Genomic DNA, 26,044 nt, shown 5'->3' on the forward strand with positions numbered 1-26,044 from the left:
TCCACAATTTTCACTAAGAAACCGTTGTTTATTGTTACTATCACAATAGTTCCTTCAAGGAAGGAGATTGGGTTTATTTAAAGATCTAGAAGCGAAGACTCAAGCAGTTTGAGGAGGTTGCTTCTGAACTTGATCCGAAGAAAGATCCGTTCAAGATCAAGATTCTAAGTGATGCGATCTTCAAGCTGTTTACTGAGCAATTGGAAGATGCATCCAATGTTCCATTGGAGCAACCTTGTGGAGTATCATGGACCAGAGCACGGTTGCATGCAATAGAAACGGCAATGGAAAGGGATGTCTATATAATGGAAACAACCACAAGGAAACAGCACGTCTTTAACATTATATAGTAAATGTAAATAGAAATGTTGAAAAATATCAAGAGAAATAGAAGCGAAACTTGAGATAGATCATAATTTAGAAGAGAGAACAAGAAAATTGGAAAGAAAACAAAACTCAGGTGTCCTCCTCATTATGACTCCTAAGCTTGATGTTGCCCAATATTCTGTGAGGAGTATTTGGTCATGGTCATTTCTCTTTGCCCATGATGCGTTTGCCCCTGAATCCTTGAATCTCATGCATGAAAAGTGTGGTAGACTTGTACGTAGATCCCGTGCAATCCTGTCATCCACCAACTTGGTTTGTCCTCTTCTGGTGGAGCAATCAACTGTGGTCCATAATAACAGTAAACAACTGTTTCTTAGTCAAAATTGTCGAAACTCTGTTCTCCCTAGGCGCTGTTTTTTCATTTCCCATTTCCTATCTCACCTAAAGTTTTTTCCCACACTTTTCCCTGGACAAGGACCCCTTACTAGAGCACACCGTAAGAGACCTCCGCCCCAAGGAGTTTTCATGATGACCTGTAGAAAGCTAGCTGCATCTAGATGCCAACAGACTTGTCTAAGGATATCTTAGAGTCCCAATGCATTCCACGCATGAAAGATTCATGGAACCGCATGCACTACCCAAAGGCGACTACATAGAGTGCAGAGGGGGATAATGGTTTCTGGAGGGTTCACCATCTCATCCTTCAAAAGATGAAGTTCAATCGCCTCTGTAACCCCATTGCCTTGATAGAGAGTTAACTTGCAGCTCTAGCAGAGGCACACATGGCCGGATCCACTAGTGCTTCCATACCCAATTCATCTTTATTTATTTGTTGTTCTAGCTCTTAGAGATGCTCTGCATCTCCTATTACAGATTGTATACACATTGTCTCTCTGAGCACTAACAACTCCTATATAATTTAGTTGAAAGACAACCTACTCCAATCACATGCTGCATGCTTTCATATTAAATCTTCAAAAGGAACAAAGAGCTTAGTCCAATTTCACACAAGCACTTGATTGCAACAAGTTACCTCCTCAAGGTTCTTGAAAACATCATGGATAGCACGAGGAATTATTCCAGGTTCATCTTGTGTCCCACGCATGGTAAAGGTTTTTCCACTGCTCGTCTGACCATAAGCAAGAACAGTGCCTGGAAATTCACAAGCATGAAACAAATAAGGGGAGAAAAAAAAGAAACATGGCAGTCTTGCAAGCAAAAAAATCAAAATCAAAATTCTCAACCACATGGCCCTTTGTGAAATATATCCTAAATGATCTTAAGACAAATCAGAAGGGAAACACAATAAAGATGTGTTAAAATTTCATCTGAATGTGCATGCAAGGCAAGTGGAGAGACTGATTATTGTGAAGAGAAAGGACAATAGCTACAACTAGCTACAAATTGCCAAGGGGTTTGGCAGGTATGAAATATCTTTCAAGCATCAAACTGTCCCCGTTCTCCAGCTGCTTCTTGTCCTGCTCCAACCTCACACCCAGTCCCGCTAATATCTTGCCTCCACCCATGCAATTGCTACTGGGCGGAATCCTGCCACCCCACTTCTCTGTGTTTGGTGGCTCGTCTCTTGATGAAGACTTTGCTGCAATCTGGTCCATCACTCAGCTGGCCCTCTTTAAATAATCCGCCCTCCATAGCTGCAATGGAATGTACTTCGTGCCTCACCATGCTACATCCTCATCTTTGGCATATGCCCTTTTCAAAGCGTCCCCCCTACCTTTCATGCCTTTATTCCTCCCTGTACACAATATCACAAATGACAGCTCACAGAAAGACCTTAATTTCCTATGCTCTGTCCTATTGTCCTAGTTCATGTCATTGCATCTCAATGAAAAGCGACTGCATGTGACACACCATGCCATCACCATGAGGCATCCTATTCCATCTACAAGACACAATCCAAATTAGTAAATCATTGTTTTGGGTTTCCTTGAAGGCTTTTGTACGGTCCACCTTCTCTGAAAACATAGTGATAAGTTGTATGCCTTCTAGATAAGGATTTTGACCAATCCTTAAAGACGTAACTCTACTGGACAAAGGGCTAGAAGCAAGCGCTCAGGTTATTGATGCAAAATGCTAACAGAGTGGAAGAAAAGAAAGCCATCAATAAAAACAGATTGGGTGAGCAACTGATAGCCTTACCATTGAAACCCTTTACTGCTGAAGCAACAATGTCTTTGGTAGTTGCTGCATAGATACCTAGAGTGGTTGAATCCATACCAAAGACATTGTCTGCAAGTTCATACACACCAAATCAACATAAGTTCAATATTTTCTGTGTCACCACAATGACAGTTTTCTCCAGTCAATTTTACAAACCAAACAGCTTAGCACGAGCATTTAAAGACATACCAAATAAGTAAACTTGGTTCTGCGAAGGTGCCCCAGAAGTATTGCAAAGAGTAATCGCATTGTTATTTATCTTCCATGGGCTTCCTTTTGCAGCCTCTTGCTTGTCTAAAGGGCGTACACGTATGGAAACAGATATTTTCTCCATTGTCTAGAACCAACTGCCCAAGTTGACTGAATTTAAGACTGACTTACAGAGATCCTGTCAAAAATAGCACAATCATGTTAAGAGTCTAGAGAAGGTATTCCAATCTATCAATCGACATCAAAGATGCGCCTTGAGAAAGACAGCCTGCCATACATGTGAAATAGTGTGCGAAGAAAGAGGAAGTTGTGCAGGCTTTTATTTGAAACTTCAAAAGGAAAGGCAGCGGATTTGAACAACAGGCTCTTGCCTGCCTTTCACTGCCCATCTGCATGCCGACATTCTAACACCCCTTGCAAGATCTCACCCTTGCTGCAAGTTCACTGCATTTGTAAGAAGTATATTTCATGGTGTATGTTAAAGCATAAGAGAGTCCTACCTCTTTCACCTCCCAATCATAGGTCTGATGTGAAGCAAGCTGTGCTACAGCATCATCTCTCTGCTCTTCCCCTCCCTCTTTCTCTACCGCCCCCCCCCCCCAAAGTCCCGCCAAGTATATTACCATTGTGCATGTTAGCATGTTTGTAAAGCATGAAAGAGAGCTATTTCTTTCACCTCCCAGCCATAGCTTTATCTTATGTGAGAGAAAGTCCAAGCTCACATGCAAAGAAACTTCTTCAACCCATACTAAGTCACTCTCTTGCCCTGTGATTTGCAATTAGATATGTCGCCTGAAAAAGCAAGACAAAGGACATTGGACCACAGTCTATGCAGAAACAGGGAGAGCTACTGGTGGTAGGCACCTTGAGGGGCCCACAACCCCCTGGAAAGCATGCGGCCCATAGTTGCAAAAAGATGCATTTCAATCATTTCCAACTTTTACGAAATGTTTGAAAGTTTTTTCAAAAAAAATTTTGGAGTTTATTTTTTTTCTCAACTTGCACTCTTTGAGAGCTCTTTTCATTCATAATGAAGACTAGTTTTATGTTTTATTGGAATGTGGAATCTGGATAATGATTCATGAATCTGTAGTTTTTCTTCGGCCAGCTACTGCCCAGACTCCAGTGCCGGCAGTATGCAGCATGCTGCATACAACACTCCAAACTTGGAAGAATTCTGCATGCCTACGTGTGAGAGCAGTTAGATCACCAGCTGACCAACAATAGCTATTGGGCAGTTGGTTGCAACCAGCTGGCTGCATGTCAGGTGCGGTGCTTGAAGCTTCTTACATATGACTTTCACTTAGATTACCTGTTCCCACACAGGTCTATTCTCACTTGATTTAACGAGTGTATTGTCATGTGCAAGACATGCACTAGCTGAGGTCAGAGCTAATCTTGAGGAGAGCAACCAGATAAAGACAGATCAAGACCAGAGATTAGGAGCATGTGATGCCTCATATGGATGTTGTGGTGTTGTTGTCGGCCAGTATATGAAAGCATAGAACCTGTCGCGGTGGCAGCAGCTGAAGCACATGAAGGGGATTACTGTCCTAGACCTAGCAAACCAACAATCAGCCAGTCCATCAGGGTATTTTCAGCCTATAAAAGGCATCTATGCTCATTGATTTAGACCATTCAGCCCTTGGCTTGGTTGGTTCATAGACTAGGATTATAGACGAGGTATTCTACCTTTTCCAGAAGGCAGCCTATGGCTGCAAGGACACTTGTACCTTTTTGTACATTATGAATATACTGAATACTCAGCTATCTCTCTCTCACAGGACAGGGTTATATACATAGCTCTATGTTACTTTTCTCCATCAGGATCCTCCTATGTCATTACAGAGGACATGCCACAGGAGGAGGAGATAGGAGCCTCGCCATACACTTGTCTGTCAGAGGAGATTATGCATTATTCTACACTAGGGGAAGTATTTCTTACGGGCGACTTCAATGCCCACACACAGAGCAGACAGTGTGAGGTGTATGACTATGATGACATGGAGATCCTCCACCCTGTGGATCCAGAGGAGATAGGGGCTAGTCGGGCATCAGAGGACACTGGACCAGACAGAGGACATTATGGAGACCACTTACTAGAGTTGGGAGCCAGGCATCGTCTCGTTATTTATAACGGGATGCTACAGTGGCCGGGATCAGGAGGACTGACATGCTTCCCACATGGGGGTCATACACGGACCGGAGGCACGGTGGTAGACTACATTATGGGGTCTTTGGAGGCATCACAGCTTGTCACCTCATTCTCCATTCCACCTCGTCCTATTGGGGCAGATCATACATACTTGGCATTTTCACTAGCCGGATCACCAGTATCACCAGCCCCCCACATACCGACGCCACACACTACCATCTACTTCACACATGACATGGCAGACATATACACTGGCAGAGTAGAGGATGGGCTCCTACTCATGGATCCCCTGGCATCTATGGATACCATTACAGCCCAGCTCGCATCACTCCTACACACGGCTGCATTACAGAGCTTCCCACATCGTGTACACTCAGGAGAGCCTGCGAGACCTGGGACTATGCCCCAGAACAGATGGTATGATGACGAGTGCAGAGCCCTATACTCACGACTCCGCATACAGAGAGCCTTGGGAGCCATCACAGAGCAGGAGTCGAGGAGAGAGATGAGGAGACTTACTCGCCGCAAAAGGCGGGCCTTCGCAGAGATGCAGGAGCTAGAGATCTTTCATTTCTTCATGAGTAGAGATAGCCCTGTCTCATGGCGGCACTTCAGAGAGCCCCGGACCCCGACACCTATTGCAGACCCACAGACATGGCACACATATGCAGAGGGTCTATACCATGCCCCACAGCAGCCACCTATACCTCAGCCACAGGAGCCTCGACCTACCACAGCTAGCTTCTTTACCCACTCGATGGTACAGGAAGCTATCCGCCGCCTACAGCATGGACGGGCCGCCGACCATATGGGCCTGCAGGGTGAGCATCTCATATATGCAGTAGATTCTTTAGCTCCTTTTCTTGCACACCTGTTTAACAGGGCACTAGCAGAGGGTTTGCCTGCGGAGTGGACGATGCACACCATTGTGCCGATTCACAAAACAGGGGATATGCTCGATCCGAGCAACTACAGGACGGTTATGGTTGGCCACGTGCTGGCCAAACTCTATGGTGCAGTGCTGGAGCAGGAGCTTAGCTTATATGCTGAGCGAGCAGGTTTACGCTCTTCAGGGCAGGCAGGCTTCAGGAGAGCTTTCTCTACCACTGACCATGTATTCACTTTGAGATGTATGATTGATCAGGCCAGAGTGAGGAAGAGAAAGCTCTATTGCTGCTTTGTGGATTTCCGCAAGGCATTTGACACAGTACCACGAGAGAGGCTCTTTCAGCGCCTGCAGTCTCTTGGCATACCAGCAGATATGACATGGGGCATCTATGCATTATATGAGCAGGTTTTTGGGCGAGTCAGATGTCCAGGAGGTATGTCCGAGACTATTGCTAGCACCATTGGTGTGAAGCAAGGATGCCCACTTTCCCCCACGCTATTTGGGTTATACATTGATGAGGTGGCTGACTTCATTACACAGGGAGGCGGAGATGGAGTTGATTTAGCAGGTACCTCAGTACATATTATGCTCTATGCTGATGATATTGTATTAGTGTCTGAGTCCCCAGGGGGTCTACAGCAGCATCTACATGCACTCCATGATTTCTACACACAGAGGGGTCTTACTGTGAACCTTGGGAAAACCAAGGTTATGGTCTTTCATACATCGAGACAGGGCAGGAGTCATCTGACATTCACTCTCGCAGGATGCCAGGTCGAGGTGGTGACATCATACGTGTACCTAGGGGTTACCTTCTCTGCAGCAGCCACACGCTTTACCATGGGTTCAGCAGCCAGAGCTAGATTGACACGGGGATATGCAGCATTGGCTATGCTAGAGAGACAGTGCCACCAGGCGCATTTTCAGGAGCCCCGGACGAAGGGGTGGCTATTTGACACATTAGTCACACCGGCATTGATGTATGGAGCAGCAGTATGGGCGCCAGGCCTTGCTACCCATTGGTGGACACAGATAGAGAGACCACAGGCCCTCATGATGGCACGCATGATACGCAGCAAACCGTCAGTACCTCATGACATTATCCGAGCAGAGTTTGCTGCGCCTCCTATGATGGTAGAGGCCATATTTCAGACTATATGCCTGCTAGACAGATTCAGAGAGATGCCACAGGACAGATTATCATACAGAGCTTTTCAGGCATCTAGACAGTTGGCTGAGGCAGGAGATAGAGGATCATGGTATGCACAGGTCACACATTGGTTCTCACAGCATGGCCTAGACATGGATCATCTACCACCATTCCAGTATGACAGGGATGCACCACATATCCGTCTCTCTCATAGTGAGAGGAACAGAGTATTGAGACAGGATCTATGGCAGCTCTATACACGAGAGACATGGATTTCGCCTACACAGCCTCTTCCACCGAAGATGCTATACTACAGAGATCACTTCATGAGTATCACTGATGATGGATTTATAGAGAGGCCTAGATACATGGAGGGCTTTTTACCACACGGCTCCCGAGTGGCTATTGGTCAGCTCAGAGTTTCATCACACCGATTGGAGATTGAGACTGGCAGAGCAGCACGGATCCCCCGAGAGGAGAGGGTATGCAGATTGTGCAGAGAGGAGGTGGAGAGTGAGGAGCATTATGTATGCAGATGCAGAGCATATACAGCCATCAGAGAGAGATATCCCATTTTATTCAGAGAGCCACATTCCCTACGCCAGATCTTTGAGGCAGCAGACCAGCGCATACTGGGGAGATACATTCTAGACATACAGCGCCACAGAGAGACATTATTACAGGCTCAGACAGCTCCAGAGGGGGGGCGACAGACACAGATTACTACATTTTTTCAGAGATCCATACCCCTCCCAGCCCCTACACGGCAGGGAATTACTCTCCAGAGAGCAGAGACACTTAGAGCCCGCAGGAGACAGAGGACACCTGGCTTTCGGACACCACGCCTATACCAGAGAGAGATGACAGAGATCAGAGCTCAGTTTCACAGAGAGGGTGCGGAGCGACTGGCTCGCTTCAGAGCACACCCAGGCATGTTCTTCAGGGAGCTGTGGACACCCCCTTCACTGATGTATACCATTTTATACCCCCAGTATGGTACAGGATGGAGCTAGCTAGGTTGCATATCATGATTGTATACTCCATGCATATAGCTTTGCATTCTCCTAGTAATAGAGCTCCATCCCCTGCACACCCAGATTCAGCTTTTTTATTCAGTACTTTTTCATTTTGTTGGGATGACAGAGGATACCCCATACATGTACTCCGATTTGTCTCATAGGCCGAGTTCGGTCTTTTGGAAGACGTTAATAAAATCTTTCTTTCTTTCTTCTCTCTCTCTCTCTCTCTCTCTCTCTCTCTCTCTCTCTCTCTCTCTCTCTCTCTCTTCTGCATGCGTTTTTTGCATCAGCATGTTCCAAGATGTGTTTAGGGCTGAAAGAAGACTCCCAGAGCTTCCGCCAACATTGGTATCACAGCATCAGGCTCAAGTTTCAACAACGCTAAACACTGATTTAGTCCCAGATGAAGGTGTACAAGTCCAAGGTACAGGAAAGTGCACAAGTACGAGGCCCAAGGCAAGGAAGTTGGAACACGACAAGGAAGAATTCCCAGGAGGTTGGTTGGTGGTGTTCCACAAAGCCCAAGGGAATGGCAGTCCTCTGAGTCGGGTGCCACTTGGGGCACACCAGGAAAGGCTTTCAAGCAACGGTTCCAGGGGAGGATGATCCTCCAAGGGGTGGAGTGAGAGTGCCAGACTCATTTCTTAGGAAAGAAAACCAGAGACAGTGTTTAGGGACAGGGCAAGAACGGAATGGGGACTGGATGGAACACATGCATAGATCATTTGAGTTAGAGTGGATTTGGAGACCGGGCCGGGTTTTTAGTGAAAATGTTGCCAAAGTAGAAAGGATGGCAGAGAGACTCCGGGAATAGAGAATGGGATGATGACACTCATCTAAGAATACAGATTGGAATCCCGTCATCAAGTTTAGCAAAGGGGGATGTCATGTGCAAGACATGCACTCGATGAGCTCAGAGCTAATCTTGAGGAGAGAACAACCAGATAAAGACAGATCAAGACCAGAGATTAGGAGCCTCGTGGATGTTCCGATGTTGTGGTGTTGCTATCAGCCAATATATGAAAGCATAGAACCTGTTGCGACGGCGGCTGAAGCACATGAAGGGGATTATTGTCCTAGACCTGGCCGACCAGCAATCGGCCAGTCCATCAGGGTGTTTCCAGCCTATAAAAGGCATCTATGCTCATTGATTTAGACCATTCAGCCCTTGGCTTGGCTGGATCATAGACTAGCATTATAGACTAGGTATTCTACCTTTTCCAGAAGGCAGCCTATGGCTGCAAGGGCACTTGTACCTTTTTGTACATTATGAATATACTGAATACTCAGCTCTCTCTCTCTCTCTCTCTCTCTCTCTCTCTCTCTCTTCTGCATGCGTTTTTGCATCAGCATGTTCCAGGATGTGTTTAGGGTTGAAAGAAGACTCCCAGAGCTTCCACATGTAACATGTATGCATGACCATGAACTTAGAGAAAGTGCGGCAAAGCAAAAGAAGTCAAAAAAACATGGCAGCTTGGGAGCACAGGTGCTTGTGTCTACTGTTAAGTTGATACATTGAGCGGCTAAGAGTTACCACAGTTGACCACCATTGATCGTTCTGCTCAGCTTCGACTAGAGTTGAATGAAATTTGACTCAGGTTGCCCACACTGGTGACTGATCAGCCTTTGACTTGGATTGATTAATCTTGCAATGGTGCTATAGCAATGTTTGACCATCAAGGACTTTCCTTTGACTAGTTTGGGGCCTATATTTAGAGGACAAAGCACAGTTATTAAGAAGTAAACAGAAGAGTTCTGAACATGGTACCACCAGTTGTGTTTTTTTTTGAAAAAGAGGAACTTATTAAGAAAGAAAATGACCTACCAGATCATAAAGCTTTGGTGTAAATACAGCATCCCTCCCATGAGAAAGCCATCAAAGGTGAGGAAATACGAAGTCGGAAAATAGGAGAAAAGCCATTGAGGAGACTGAAAGCACCATGTAATGCCAAAAGAGATCTTTAAGAAGAAACGACAAGCTTTCACTCTTCTTCTTTGCCCTAATTGATCAAGAAGATCCCTGTCACATGCACCTCGCACTGGAGTGATAGTCCTCTTACCCACTTGGAGAATTCATCAGATAGGTTCATGTAGAAGTCAACCTTAGCCTTAGTCATTGCATTAGCAAGCATGTAGGGCAATTGCACATGAACCAGCCCATAAGGCACCCCAACATGGGGGTTGCCGGGCACATAGGTCTAAGGACCCTACGCCAATGCTCCTATGCATGAGGACTAGCTGAGCTAGCACACTGAGCACATTGGCCATCATCCAGTGCCATGGATGGCATAGGCAGCTGGCCGGTAGCCTACAGATGTCCCCATCCACCTTCACTTCCATAGTTATTACCTGCCTTGAGAGCATCCCGTGTCTTCAGTGAGTGGTTTGTTCTAGATCTGGCAAAGATAATCAAGCAAAAGAGGTGGAGTGAATCAAGGAGAAATCCGTGGGATTAGATGCTTGGATGTAAACTCTATAAATTGAGGCATTGGCCTAATGAGAACTTGCTGGTTTTTGATTATCCATGCCTACATTAAGCTATCAGTTAATTACTCACTAATCACATCTTATCTCTTTGTTAATGATGTTGATTCTAGCATTTGATCCACCATAGCTCATCACATTGCTGTAATCTTATCGTCTAATCTCTTTGTTAATGATGTTGATTCTAGCATTTGATCCACCATAGCTCATCACACTGCTGTAATTTTAACATGGTATCAGAGCCAAGCCTAGAATCCATCAAGTTATCTAGTTAATTAGGATTAGTAGATAATTAAAAAATAATCAATTTTTTAGTTATTTTCAAGAAGCCTTCTGTACCCCCAGCCAGTGGAGGGGCTTGATCTCCCTCTAAGAGCCACATTAGCTCAAGCCTCTCTAGCCATAGATAGCTACTTCAGTGGTGCTCCAACCAAGACAATCAGAGCCTCAAACCGCCAGCGCACGCAACCGATTTTCGCTAATCAGTGGTGGGCGCCGTTTTTCTACAGCAAATCAAAGATTTCTACTTCATCCAATGCAATGGATCTAATTCCTCTTAGCCCCAAGGGTTTTCAAGCATGCTCTACAAGCTGGTGAAGTCAGAATTTGATTTGATTAAGTCTACAGTGAGATCCAAGCTCTTCATCAAATCTGCAGGTGACTTTGGTAAAACAGAGATTAAGCATTCAATGTTTGGTCAAATCTTGTATTTCTTGGCTTAATCCTCTACTAGACTAATTGCTATTGATGGCCTTGAAAGGATTTGAGCTCATTTTAAGGCCTCAGATCTAGGCTCCCCGCATACTCTATTTTCTGCACACAAAACAAAAGATTAATTTGCAAATCAGTGATTAATCAGTGCTAATCACTGTATTTTGGTGCAATTGAGGGTTCAAATTAACCATTAGGTATCTGATACAGATCCTTATAACTTCAGATTGCAATTCGGAGATGGTTTAATACTCCAACCATTCCGTACAAATTGGTTACCCTCGATTTAATGTAATTTCTAGTAAAATTATGTTGATAAATTTGTGATAATCATCATTTTGCATTTAACCCTTGGTTAATGCCTGAAAATCACACTCAAATTCAAGATTATTCACAGCCAGAGTTGCATTTGAGAATGTGCATAAGAATGAATGCTATATGCATTATGTATTGGGCACATTACATCAGTGTAAAAATGGGATCACACTGCCCTTGTCCAGAATAAGGCAAGAGGTAAGACCTCCCACATAGATTTTGGTTTGCATTGCATAATGACACAAGATAAACATCAAAAGCCCAAAAGAACTGTCAACAAAACATTTAAACATGTTGCTCACATGGAGCCAGAACTGACGGACAAGCTCATGGCCCTAGCCATGAAAGAAGAAGAACATCTCTTTCCAAGAAAAAGATCCACACCAAGAAGAAAAGCTAGAGGAAGCATTGAAGGAAGACATGGACACGAGAAGAGAAGTTGCCATAACAAGAAGATTGAAAGAAGAGGAAGACACGGACGCGTGAAGAGAAGCTGCCCCACGACAAGAAGACTGAAGATAAGAGAAGATGTGAGGCTCGAAAGAGTGAGGAGCCATGTGAAAATCTCTGAGAGAGAGAGAGAGAGAGAGAGAGAGAGAGAGAGAGAAACCCCACAACCCAATGTAACCTGCCCCAACAGAGTAAAACCACCTCTGAGCCACCGATGATGTAGGCCATGTGGTAGATATATGTGTGAGCACTTTAGTCAAGGTCACGGGCACTTGTAGTAGCCTTGGACACATAGAGAGAGAGTGTCAAGGACTGAGTTTAGGAACTTGAGGCACTGGTCGCGGACTATCAAGTAAGAGGGAAACTTGGTATAGGGTCCAGGTGTGCTAGGATTATTCACTTGAGGGGAGGTGTTGAAATATATAAGTGAATAGGGTGTGTGCGAGAACCAGCCCTTAGCTAGAGGCTGTAAAAGAGAATCTGTAAATGTGAGAGAACCTGTGAAAAGGTGAGAAGAATCTACTGGGAGAGAATAAAGGGTAGCATGAGAAGATTTAGGAGATGTAGAGATATTCTGGGAGAGGTGGAGAGAATCAAGCAAAAGAGGTGGAGTGAATCAAGGAGAAATCAGTGGGATTAGATGCTTGGATGTAAACTCTATAAACTGAGGCATTGGCCTAATGAGAACTTGCTGGTTTTTGATTATCCATGCCTACATTAAGCTATCAGTTAATTACTCACTAATCACGTCTTAATTATCGTCTAATCTCTTTATTAATGATGTTGATTCTAGCATTTGATCCACCATAGCTCATCACATTGCTGTAGTTTTAACACCTTCTGCTAGTGTGTCAGTGTGGAACCCTGGCATCCATCATCTTCTCATGGTTCCCTTTTTGGCCCGAGAGGGGGTGTGTGAAAACAGCTTTTTGTCAAGCCCTAAAAAGGGAATTTAGGAGACTTTATTGGTTTTATTTGGGTATTTTGTGTCTTTGCTGCTGGCCGACAACCTTTAGGCTGGCCGACCAACAATCCCACCCAGTATATATAGCTTTGCCTCATCATTCACCATAGTGTACCATTTCTTGACCATATCCAGTACCATCTGCTACTAATGCTGCTTCTGTCGGACTCTACACGACATCATAGTTGCATCCAAACGTTTGGAACGTTCACTAATGTTTGGAAACATTCGTGAACGTGCACTTTTGATTTTATAGGTTAAAAAAACGGACACAAGTCAACGTCATTTTTTTTCGCTTTTCCTTACGTGCGTGCGGCAGCCTCTGTGTAGCGCTCAAGTCTTCTCTTGCGGGCGTCTCTGTGCGATGCTCAAGTCTCTCTCTCTCTCTCTCTCTCTCTCTCTCTCTCTCCACACACACACAAGGCTCTCTCTGCCACACCTCCCCTACTACACACAGGTGAGTTGTTACGGACGGAGATATTTCTTCAGTCATCATCTGGCTTAGATGAGTAGGTAGCTGTTATTATAGTTTATAGTTACTAGTTTTTTTTTTTTGTGACTAGTCTAGACTTTGCTTTGTTTGTCAGGCCCAACCTCCAAGTTTGAGGGACCTAGCCTCTAGGAATCAGAATTGAGATCATATTCTCTGTAGTATCATGTATGACATATGTCTACAATCTTATGATTTCGGATTTATCCATGATCCATCTCACTTTCATCTATGTTCATTGTTTAATTATTTTATTTAATATTTGCATTTGCCATTGTCCCTTGGACTTGTAAGTTGTAAGTTGTGCAAAATGGAAATTAAAGGTTGTATAGTATTAATAAGCGCTTTAATGTTCATTGTTGAATCTTCAAACTTCATATTTCATAATTTTTTAAGTAAACTATAAATTTTGCACACACACACACACACACACACACATATATATATATATATATCGAAGACAGCGTTCACTACATTTAGAATCTTTTCAGCACGTTTTCCAAACGTACTAAACATATCGTTCACTACGTTTGGAACCACCTTGCACCACATTACTTCATCATCATCGCCTAACAAGACAGCACCTCAGTGTTTTATCATCTAGCCATATCTCGGGATAGCAACCCACTCTCTACTACAGGCCGCACCGTGGGACAGCAACCCTCTCTGCTACATTCAGTACATCAACATATCATCAGCGCTTCCATCAGCATATCATCAGGGCTCACATCAGCGTTTACATCAACATATCATCAACGCTTATATCAGCACATCATCAGTGTTTACATCAACGCTTACATCACCACCATCAACGTTTACATCAACGTTTTATCACAGCTTATGGGACAGCAGCCCTCTCTGCTACATAGAGCACTTCAGCATTTTTTCCCCAGCTCTCACCATCAGGACGGCAGCCCACTCTCTGCTACACCACACCATCGAGACAGCAACCCTCTCCTTGCTTATCTTCACCATCGACACCCTTCAAGTACGCAGCACCCTTGTCACCAGAGCTTGCACCACTCGGGACGGCAGCCCTCTCTGCTCCTCAGCACCTTTCAAGTACGCAACACCCTTGTCACCAGAGCCTGCACCCCTCAGGTACGCAACACCCTTGTCACCAAAGCTTGCACCCTTCAAGTCTTGCACCACCCTTGTCATCAGAGCTTGCACCACTACACTCGGGACGACAATCCTCTCTACTCTTCATCAACCACCTCAGGTACCGTAGCACCCTTGTCACCAGAACCTGCATCACCTCATCTTCCGCTGCCACTACCACCTCGGAGTGCCTCTGCATCCACCGACGCGAACCTTTGACACCGACCACCTCTCGGAGTGCTTTGCCTCACATCGACGCAAGCCTTCGTCATCGACCGTGCTTCAGCTCCGACATCATCTTTGCTTCTGCACTAGTCTTTCTACTTAGAGTCACCTCACATTCACTCACCATTATATATAGACTCACCCACCTATTTCATCCTGTGTTGTTTTGCTCTGATCTCTCGTACATCCGGTCCTTTCATCCTTTTGCCCTCACATACATGGCGCATCATGTATGACCACAACAAGTAGTTGGTCCCGTCAAACTAATCCTCAATAAAAAGCATCCCAAATACATCACTGCCAACCATTTCAGCCTACAAATAACTAATCTCTAACACAAAATGCAAATACCCCAATCACTTGCAGATACTATCAATGCCCACTGAATGCAACCGTCATGACTGTAGGTAGATCAATAATGACAAAGGAAACCTGTAAAGTGTATGAAAAAATGCACAATGTAGAGTGTGAAAATGATACTTAGCAAGAATGCAAAAATCGATGATAATGTGAACAATACTATTGAAGCTATAGAAGATGAGCACGAAGATGCGCTGTCGAAGATGACGACGGCCCTATCTGCACACTAAATCTTCGACGGCCCTATCTGCACACTAAATGCTGCTATTGCAATGCAAAAAAATCCAAAATCGAACAAAAGCACTTTGAACTAACACTCCCTTGAGATGTCTACAAAAATCTTATAGCATGAGAACAAGCCCCGAAACGCGCAGAAATTCAGTTAGCATAGTTAACTTCACACTATACGATATACCTTCTCCACCTAAGAGGATAGCTCAATTTGAGACGATCAAAAGAGCAACTCAAGGAGAAGATGACAAGGGGCGAGAGCCAAGAGAACTTGCTCTAATACCAATTGTCGGAGCGGAGATCAAAGTAGCAATACACACATAAATGCAGCAAGAAAGGAGAGATGGACAGAAGCACAACACTCAAAGTAGATTGATGAGAATGAGTGAAGTACAGGCGAATCAACATGATGATAAGGTCACTTATACACTCATAAGAGTGCGTATGTATGCTCGGGGGAAAAAATCTCCTAAAGAGAGAAAAAGTGTCCCGACCCATAATTAGCCTATATCCACACATCACTACCATATAAATGGCTACATGATTAACAATGGAGCGTCAAGACGTGTGGCCAGTAAAAAGGATAGGTGTTGCTGCAGTAAAGCCAACCAAAGATGAGAACCAAGTAGTCTCTCAACTATGTAATGAATATGCGACAGAATAGCTTGTAAAAATCTTATTACGTTTCTTATCTATGTAGTAACATCTTATCCATTGCAGCTACCACTAACAGAGGTATGATATTTGCTTTGACAACAACAGTGCTTTCATTTTAGACAGCAATAACAATGAGGTTCCATGGGCATTACACACAACGACCTTTATGAGTTATTTCGATTCTCCTCTTAAAGCAAGCCAATACAGGGTCTAACAAGTTGTACCATGGGCATTCTCAACACTACAACTAATCTTGCTGAGATGCAAAGACAATGCTAGAGACACTTGCTCACTCTCCATGATAAGCACAAGATTTGTGAAGCTCAAGGAGGATCTCACTCATTTCATATCAGTAATATATCATTACAAAAAGAATAATTTATTATGCTACCTTAAGTAAAAATGGTCGGATACAATGTCCAACCACTCTTCGCAGCTCATGTAATGAAAGCCATGATGTAAACAAGTCAAAGTGAAGCGTTCCCAGTGCTAGGTCAAAACGTAATCTTAAGCATGGGGTCAATGGACAAGTAAAGAAGGTAAAAAAATTCTTTGGCTTTTTCTTAGTCAAAGAGATGTCACCTCCTCTTGAAACCTATAAGAGGAGGCCATGCCTACATCGATCTCTGTGGAGTACCCGACCTTCCAACTAATCAAAGCTTGTGTTACGGTGTCGATTGCTACTGTTCCCAATCCTTGAGATCTGCTTCATTGGGTATCAGAGCGACCTGAGCCAAACAGCTTTGATTTTGTTGTTGAGTAGTCAAGCTCCTCACCTTACCATACACACAAGCTCAAATGGCCCATATGCATCATAGTCACAGGGGACGGAGGGGACAGAGGCTTGGAACGCCGGGACAGCGAAACGGGACGGCGCAGGGACGGGGACGGACGGACATCCCCCACTGGACGTTTCTCACAGTGGACGGCGACGGGGACGGCGCAGGGACAGGGACGGGGACGGCGGTCGGGGACGGCGCTATGCGGGGACGGCAGAGAGCCGTTGCGCCTGTCGTTGCCGCCGTTTTTGGCCGTTGCGCTTGCCTACCCGTTTCTAGCCATTTTTGGCTGTTGGGCCTTGGCTCTTTGAGGCTTGGCCCTCTCTCTCTCTCTTGCCTTTGAGGCTTTCCTCTCTCTCTCTTGCCTATCTATATAAGAACAAGCCTCTACAAGGCTACAAGCACACACAAGTTCACAACTCTCAAGGCTCAAGCTTCTTGAATCTTCTCTCTTCCAACTTCCAAGTTCCAAGCTCTAGGACCTAGGCTCTCACCTCTCCCTCAAGCCTCTTGAGTCTTGACTCTTCCAACTTCCAAGCCTCTAGGCTCTCTCTCTCTCTCTCTCTCTCTCTCTCTCTCTCTCTCTCATTCCTCAAGGCTCAAGAGTCAAGCCATCTTCAACCATGGCATCCTCCTCACGTGCCGGGGCTTCTCGTAGAAGGACAACGGGATGGACATGGTGGGAGGAGGTTAACTACACCACATCCGTTCATGGAGGCGGTTCTCGGCCATGGGTATGCAAGCTTTGCCCGTACCGGCGAACGGGTGGCGCCGACAAAGTGCGAGCCCACCTCTTGCATGAGAGTGGGCATGAGGTGAGGTTTTGCACGAATGTCACGCCCGAGAAGAGACGGGAACTTCTTGACAAGCTTAGCGTCTACGAAGCGGTCGAAGCGACAAGGACACCACGAGTGGCCATGGATCCTGCAACAATGGGGAGAGGAACTCAAGCCTCTACAATGGAGTCATGTGGTGGATCGGGATCATGCACACCATCACCTTCACCATCAAGTCGGAATGTTACTCCATCCACGACACCGGCACCCTCCATCTCCATGGCCTCTCAATCATTACGTGGCCCACGGCGACAATCTACACTTGGGGAGAATTGGAACCCCAAGTTGAAGGAGGAGGTGGATATGGAGGTGGCCCGCTTCTTCTTCCACAACCACATTGCCTTTCAAGCAGCTAGGTAAGTGCAATCGATCATTGCCAATTCATCATTCATGTTTTCATCATCCTAGTCCCCTTCTCATTAGTAAATTACTTTCTTGAATAGGTCAGAATACTTCAAGGTCATGGTTAAGAAGATTGGGGAGTATGGCTCAACCTAAACGCCCCCCTCATCCGAGAGCTTGCGCGCTACATTGCTCGACAAGGAGAAGCGCATTATAGAGCAAGCGGCCGACAACACAAAGCGGCAATGGAAGAGGAACGGAGTCTCCCTCATTGTGGATGGATGGAGTGACACCCACAAGAGGAGTATTCACGGCATGGTTGCATATTCCCGCGGAGAGATGTACTTCATCTCATCTCATGATGCATCCGGCACTGGGAAGAGCGCGGATGTGCTTGTGGCGGAGTGGACTACCACCATGGAGATCGTTGGCCCCGAGCATGTAGTGGGCTTTGTTGCGGATGGGAAGCCTTCCAATAGGGCGGCGGGAGCTATTCTCCAAGGTATGTATGGACATGTCACGGTGTCCTTTTGTATGGCTCATTGCCTAAACAACCTCCTCAAGGACATCGGGACATTACCATGGATCAACCCGCTCATTGAGGAGGCCAACACCATGGTCTCCTTTGTCCTCAACCACCAAAGACTTCGGCATGAGTTCAACAAGAGGTACTGTCTCTCTCCTCAAATATTCCGACACCCGGTTTGCCTGCAACTTTCTCATGTTGGGCCGGTTGAAGGATTGTAGCGGTGCTTTGAGGGGGCTTTTCCTTAGCGACGAGTTTGTCGCCATGCAAGAGTCCCATACAAACACTGGTCAAGAGTGTAGGCTACGGGCGGATGACGCCTCTTGGTGGGAGCGTGTGAAGACCACAGATGCTATGGTGAGACCCATAGTCCACCTATTGAGGATTGTAGACGCTATGAAACCATGCATAGGCAAGGTCTACGAGGCCGTGGATCCCATGATAGAGAAGTTGAAAGACTTCGTGCCTGACGAAGACAGATACGAGGAGATCCATGCCTTGTGTCTAGGAAGGTGGAATTTCTACTACTCTCCATTGCATGCAGCAGCTTATGTGGTGGACCCAGAATTCCAAGGCAACAAGCAGGAGAGCGACCGGGAGGTGAGCGCTGGATGGAGGATCGTCTTGGATCGTCTTGTGCCTGATGCATCGGTTAGGCGCAAGATCAGGGACCAGCTTTCGATGTACAGGTCATTTCATGGCTCCTATGGCTGTCATGATGCACAGGTTGACCGCTCCAAAGTTGGTGCTGCTCTATGGTGAGAGGACTTTGGTTCAGATGGACCGGAGCTGCAGCCGCTTACCATCCGCATACTTAGCTAGGCCGTCAACTCCTCTTCCTTGGAGCAACTTTGAAGTACCTACAGCCACATTGCCTCTAGGAAGAGGAACCGACTCGGGGTAGAGCGTGCCAATGACCTTATCTTCGTCAGCGCGAACTTGCGAATGCTTTGCAAGAGCGTGACCAAGAAGGCAGATTCCTTCACCAATTCGAGATGAGTCAACAAGAAGAGCAACAAGAGGATGAGGTGCAGGAGCAGCATGCCAGTGAGGATGAGACTGAGGATGAGCTTGATGCTTCTTTGGCACAAGCTACCCATGACCATGAGGCGAGCACTTCACGTGGATGATCATTCATGGATCATGATTCATGGGCCTTACTACTTAGCTCTAGCCTCTAGCCTCTAGTCTTCAGCACTTTTTTGTCATTGACTCATTTGAGTCTGTCCCATAGTAGCGACACGTTTCAAAAAACGCATTTCAAAAACGCGTTTGAAACGTTTTGGAAACGTTTCAAACCTTTCCTAGAAGTTTGAAACGCGTTTCAAACTTTCCCATCTTGGCATGTGAAAAATCAATACCATATATGATATTTATATGCCAGAATATATGGGATCATTGATAGCATTGATAAAATGATAATATGTTGAATATATGCATGCTTGTATGATGTATCAGGATTTAGTAATAAGTATGTACTATCATCTATGCATAATGGGCCCATGGCCCATGGGATAGCAAATGCCAAATATGCCAAGGCAGTCATCCATGTTCAAACTTCAAACTCAAAGTTTCAAACTTCAATCCTAGATAAAAACAATGCAAGAAAGAAATGAGCCATGGTGTATGCTGAATATGTACAAACTACAAAGTTCAAATGCCAAACTTTAACTTCAAAGGTTGCAGGCTGCAGCCTGCAGGTTTCAATCATGATTCATGAATCAACAATCATAGATAATACTAAATAGACAAATCACATGACACAGAGTCTCAATGGTAAATGCTCATCATAAGTAAGCTCAAGAGTCAATAGTAAATAGTCAAACACAATCCGTGTCACATGTGACACACAGTACATAGTACAAAATAAAGTAGAAAATAGAATCAGGACTCATGACTCAGGAGTCATCCTCCTCAGACGGAGACGACGACGACTCCTCATGGTCATCTCCATCCTCTGATGTCTCTGACTCTGTGCCGGAAGAAGACTCTGCCTCAGCTCCATAAATCTCAGGTTCTGTAGCCGTAGCACTCGTAGAAGCTCCATCTCTAGATGCATGCACTCGTGTGATACGAGCTGGTGCCATCAACTCCTCGTAAAGCATAGCATAGATGTCACGCTCCTCCTGAGGAATATCCGGTACATCCTTCACCAACTCTATGTCAATCTTGTCGACATTCACTTGGCGCGGCTCGATTGGATTGCCTTGTTGCTCAGTTAGACGGAGGTTGCAATGACAATAAACCAACCGTTCTAATTGAGCACTGCTCAATTTGTTCCTCTTCTTTGTGTGGAAGAGAGCCCATGTGCTCCAGTTCCTCTCACAAGGCCCAGAGCTGCAATCTTGTGAGAGGACTCGCAATGCACGGCGTTTTTGTCATAGAAAGGACATAAAACTTTGTAAGTAGTCATGATAAAGCACTAACCTCCCATTGCATCATGATTCATGACTATTATTGATGTAACATTTGAATACTAAACACTTACTAGTAATGGAGTACCAATCCCATATTTCTCCCACCATGAGACTGGCTGTAGCTGTGTCTCTCTTAGTAGTGTGGTGGGTCTTCCAAACACACGGCTCCCATTGCGATATACCAAGAGCTCATCCTCCAATTTTCTCAAGAGATTAATATCACCTCCTGTCCACCTCTGGATGTACTGTTGCCACCCTTCTTCCAACTCCTCGTTGTTGAACTGCTCCTCATTACGCCATAGAGGATGCAGTATATGGGCAACCGAATGGATTGGTCTATGAAACCAATTCCATCACCCTATTCATAGACCAAGTCACGAATAACGATTCACCAACAACCAAAGCCAAATAAACCCGACAAGTACAAAACTGGAAAGACATGCAAATTGCATATTACATACCTCTCTGCTGATAGAACGGTGCACCGATTCAGGGCTTCTCCAATACGGTCCATGAACTCGTAAAGGAGACCAAGAGTGCTGCCCTCCATGTCTGTGATGCGAAGGACACTGTAAAGAGGCTGAGTGGCCTTCACAAGTGCTTTGACATCATCCCACCAACTCTCTCGCATCACAGCACGCACAAATGCCACTGCCTTGGGCTGCTCTCGATCCTCCCATGCCATCCACTCTCGTGACACAACTGTGCGGAGTAGCCCTTGCTGGACTCTCACTAGCCTCTCAATCACAATGAACATGTACGCAAACCTGGTCTTTGAGAGCTTGAGCAACTCTAGATCACTATGGGCACGGTACATGTAGAGGACTTTTAGCCTCTTGGTAACAAACCTCACCATGCTCCGAGCTATAGCAAAGATCTCAGAAATCCAAGGGATTTTAGCAACATCCTCTATCATGAGGTCAAGACTATGTGCTGCACAAGGAGTCCACACTATCTCTAGGAACTCATCCTCTAACATTCTGCCCATGGACACACAATTAGAGCCATTGTCAGTAATCACCTACACCACATGCTGAGCACCAATCTCTAACATTGTCTGGCATATGTGTTGCCATATAAAGGCTCCTGTCACCACCGTCCCTGGAACTGAAGCATCAATGGCACGCATAAACATTACGCCCTTGCAGGAGGACACCAAACTGTTATAAACATTCCTTTTCCGCATATCTGTCCAACCATCACATAATATGGTGCATCCATATTTATGCCATGTTGCCTTCAAAGGCTCCATCTCAAGCTGTACAAGATCTTTCTCATCTCTCAAGTGCTTCTTGCGTAAGGAGTCATATTTGGGACCCTCCCACTCATACCCAATGCGGCTAATGGCTCTCATGGTCTTCTTCCATCTTGGAGTGCGCACAATGTGAAATGACAAAGCACACTGAATAAACAACCTTGTCAATTCACGGGTGGCCTCAGCAACTGCTACTTTCTGAAAACGAGCTTTAATGCTTGCACTCTTCAAAGAAGGCCTAATGGGCAAGGAAGACCTGTGGACACAAGGAGCAGAGGTAGAACCTACAGCCGTTTGACTCTGCATCTCTTGTTCATCACCCACTCTAGCTCTTTTGGTGACATCCTCCTCCTCTTCCTGCATGTCATCATGGCTGCTTCCAAATCCTTTCATGGCTGCTTCTTGCTCCCTCCTCCATTGTAGAAGAGAGGCTTTGATATCTTGGGGCACTTTATCACAAGCACCAATGCCTTTGCCTTTTAGACCTGAAAAATGAGCCTTTATCCTGTTTGCAGATCCACCTGAGACCTTATCACAATACTTGCACTTCCATTTTTCAGTGCCTGAACCCCCATACTTGCCCATGGGAATGACATGAGTCCACATTGAATCTCTAGCACGAGGCATTTTGGAAGCCTGAAAGGATGTTGCCCAAATTTCAAGTTTTGAAATTGGTGCAAAAATCAAGCAAAAATATGAAAACGGACAAGTACCAACCTTGCTAGCACGGTGCACAAGTCCCGAGGAGGCGGGTGGCGGAGAAATCATACGAACGAAGGCAAGCGTGGGGAAGGACAGTCAACTTTCTCCTCTGTACTCTGCACGGCGTGTTTTTTTTGCTCTCTGGAAAGCGACTGAATCGACTGATATGACCCGTCTTAAATAACATTAAAAAATAAAAAGCCAAGTTTGAAACGCGTTTCAAACTCCCAGACGTTTGAAATTCAAACGGGTCTGCTAAAGTTTGAAACGCGTTTCATAGCAACTATGGTCTGTCCATGTATTTTGCCTCCTTAAGGCTTAGTCCTGACTCCCGACTCTTGAGTCATGACTCATTTTGTATCTACTTAATTATTAATATGACTCAAAAGCTTACCATTTTAGTGTAAGTTTGTGCTCATTTTGATGTACTTCCAACGTAGAATAAGTGTAGAGTAGAAAAATTTTTTTAAAAAAAGTATTTTTTGAGTGTCGTTCCCTCCCCCGTCCCCGTTCCCTACTTATGGCCGTCCCCCGTCCCGTCCCCGTCCCCGTCCCCGTCCCCCATCACCGTCCCCCGTCCCTTGTGACTATGATATGCATACTTAAGCAGTGCAGCTGATACAGGCCAATGGAACATCAACATTCTACTGGGTTTTCTTCTTCATCATCATCAGCAGCATGGCAAAAGAATGAATCCTAAGATGATGTTCTTCTAAAGGTATCATGTGATGATCTGCTAGAAGTCTCTCTGCGCCGCAAGGTGAGGAGCTTGACTACTCAACAACAAAATTAAAGCTGATGTTCTTCTAAAGGTATTATGTGATGATCTTGAACCTCGGGTGGGACTGCGAGAGTTGTGCTGCTGGAAGTCTCTCTGCGCATGGATGAAAAGTTTGTTAGCTGAGCATCGTTGGCATCACAATAGTGGTTTATATCAATGGTCAAAGGCACTGAGCCCCAGTTAAGACCATCTCCTGAAGGCTAGAAATTAGGCAATGGTGAGGCTAGAAAGAACCAATACAAAGCCATGCAGTCTCGTGATGGTCCAAAAGGCCAGTTAAAAGTGCGGGGTGGGGTGCGAGGATAGCATTTCCACTTTAGAAAAACGACGAAGCAAAAAAATATAGTGACAGGCTAGCCATGACAGCAAGAAACTGCAGGATGGTGGAGTTCTTGGGCACAAAATGGGATACTCTTCAAATACGGGGTCATGCAGATATAATTATGTGACCAAGGAAAGGTTCAATTATGGTATTTGGTCCTGAATAGACTAGGCTTGCCACGAATGGGCATGCCCTAAGACGCCACGGATGGGTCTGTGCATCATAACAACAGCACCGACCTTCTGCATGATACGTGTAACGAATTTGCACTTAGCCTTTCATGTACACTCCACAGGTGACCTCGTTTTGTGTTATGAGACTATTACTGCTGCCTTTCTTTTTTTCCGCTTTGTAAGTGAATGGAAAAAAAATTCGCACATGAGCGGGCTAAGTCCATGAAAATTATAAGATTTTTGTGCCAATAAGCAGAATTTGCCAAGGGTTTTAGAGCTTACCGTGACAATCTGTGCATGTGTGCTCTGTGTTGCAGTCAACATTCCTTGCTGTTAGAAAACAAGGCGCTACAAAGGACAGCTCAACGCAGCTGCACCTGCAGGACAGTAAACCCTAAAACTGTGTGCGAGTGCGAAAAAGAGGCAGAGTGTGACTGAGAGAGAGAGAGAGAGAGAGAGAGAGAGAGCGCGTGGAGATAAGCCACTCCTCCCAGCATTTTGAGTGACACTTCTTTCCGCCAAAAACTATGTAAAAGTGAAACCCGTTACAAACTAGATGACCGCCCAGCCTAAAAACTGGTTTCACACACGGCTTATTTTTTGTCCTTTCTACTGGGATAATTGCATGCAATTCTTCCTCCTAGCATCTTGCATGTGTGTGGAGAAAAGCCACTCCTCCTAGCATTTTGAGTGACACTTCTTTCTGTCAAAAACTATGTAAATGTGAAACCCGTTACAAACTAGATGACTGCCCAGCCTAAAAACTATCATGCCATTTTCTTGTTTAGTTTCACACACGGCTTATTTTTCGTCCTTACTATACTGGGGTAATTGCATGCAAGAGCAGTTCTTCCTCCCAGCATTTTGAGTGACACTTCTTTCCGCCATAAACTATGTAAACGTGAAACCCATTAACAAACTAGATGACCCCCAAGCCTAAAAACTTATTAATATGCTTTCCCATTATCATGCCAATGATCATTTGATATTTTCTTGTTTGGTTTCACACAGCTTATTTTTTGTCCTTGCTACTGGGGTAATTGCATGCAAGAGCACTTCTGAGATGTCTATATATGGCAACTGAGCGACGTCATGTTAAAGCTTTGCATGCAAAATTGAAGATTCTCTTAGAGATGACGAAGAGATGGCACTAGTAAATGGCATTCTTTTATTAACATGTTGGTTTGCATTTTGTAAAATATTGATGCAATGGAAAGTAATGCCTTAAATCTCCCTCTATGCAAATAAATGGATAATTATTCTATTAATCACCCCTATGTAGATTAAATTTTCTATTGACAATATAGACAAAGCTTCCATTACATCTGCATCATTTTTTTATAGATACTTACACACCCATACCCACACTCCCATTAGCAAGCCCTCCCCACCTCATTGCAATGTCGCACTTGATTGCTGCAAGAAGCAGGGATTGAACTTGAAGCCCCTTGCTTGAGACTCCAAACCCTCACCATTGCAGCAGTGGAGTGACAACAAAATATAGTTGCATCATTTTATTTTACAATTGATAATAAATGGTTTTCAAATTGTGCACTTCCTCTTCCTCGACTTCAAGCACTCGAAAAAGCTATTATTATTTTATAAGCCCTCTAATTGTTTGTTGTTAGTAGCTGTCCAATTATTTGTTTTTAGTCTTCTAATTAGCCATTTTTTTGTCTCTTCAATGCCACGAGGAGTCTACTTCAATTATACTAATTGACATGGGCATAATTAGCACATTGCTAATACAATGGTTTATGTTGCTAATGTGGAGGTTTTAAGAGCTGCAAACTCAAATAATTGGATGGATTTCAAGCCTTTCTTATGGTCATTTTTCTGAAATATTGATTAAGAAGATGTTCCTTACTTACTAATATAGAGGATCAAAATAGTAATGGGGTGCTAGTAGTAGCATCCACGTGTATAAATTACTTGTTTTTAATCGGCCTAGTGGGTAACTAAGCATGTATTTTTGTATGGTACAGCTTGGAA

At 44.8% G+C, this 26,044-nt stretch overlaps 2 protein-coding genes across 6 annotated transcripts in view; both read right to left on the minus strand.

Moving 5' to 3' along the window:
• LOC147638594 (uncharacterized) overlaps positions 1 to 24,556 on the minus strand; it is a 108,139-nt gene extending 83,583 nt beyond the window's left edge. For 4 of the 5 annotated variants that reach the window (XM_086798511.1, XM_086798514.1, XM_086798515.1 and 1 more), the window contains exons 1-4: positions 24,335 to 24,556; positions 2,698 to 2,896; positions 2,488 to 2,577; positions 1,361 to 1,479 (exon numbers count right to left, since the gene is read on the minus strand). In XM_086798511.1, the coding sequence (XP_086654637.1) occupies positions 1,361 to 1,479; positions 2,488 to 2,577; positions 2,698 to 2,842 (354 nt within the window). In that variant the 5' untranslated portion in view covers positions 2,843 to 2,896; positions 24,335 to 24,556. Of the gene's footprint in view, positions 1 to 1,360; positions 1,480 to 2,487; positions 2,578 to 2,697; positions 2,897 to 2,995; positions 3,126 to 24,334 lie in introns of those variants that run through there. The other variant, XM_086798513.1, reaches the window with a different exon arrangement.
• LOC147638596 (uncharacterized) lies at positions 20,301 to 22,659 on the minus strand. The gene is made up of 4 exons (XM_086798794.1): positions 21,845 to 22,659; positions 21,281 to 21,799; positions 20,891 to 21,155; positions 20,301 to 20,687 (listed from the first exon to the last, which is right to left on the minus strand). The coding sequence occupies exons 1-4, from the start codon at positions 22,657 to 22,659 to the stop codon at positions 20,301 to 20,303; spliced, it is 1,986 nt and encodes a 661-aa protein (XP_086654920.1).
• Positions 24,557 to 26,044: the final 1,488 nt, after the last annotated feature.

Source organism: Cibotium barometz, chromosome 5, assembly GCF_041138505.1.
Source record: "Cibotium barometz isolate CiBa-2024 chromosome 5, ASM4113850v1, whole genome shotgun sequence".
Lineage (NCBI taxonomy): Eukaryota > Viridiplantae > Streptophyta > Polypodiopsida > Cyatheales > Cibotiaceae > Cibotium > Cibotium barometz.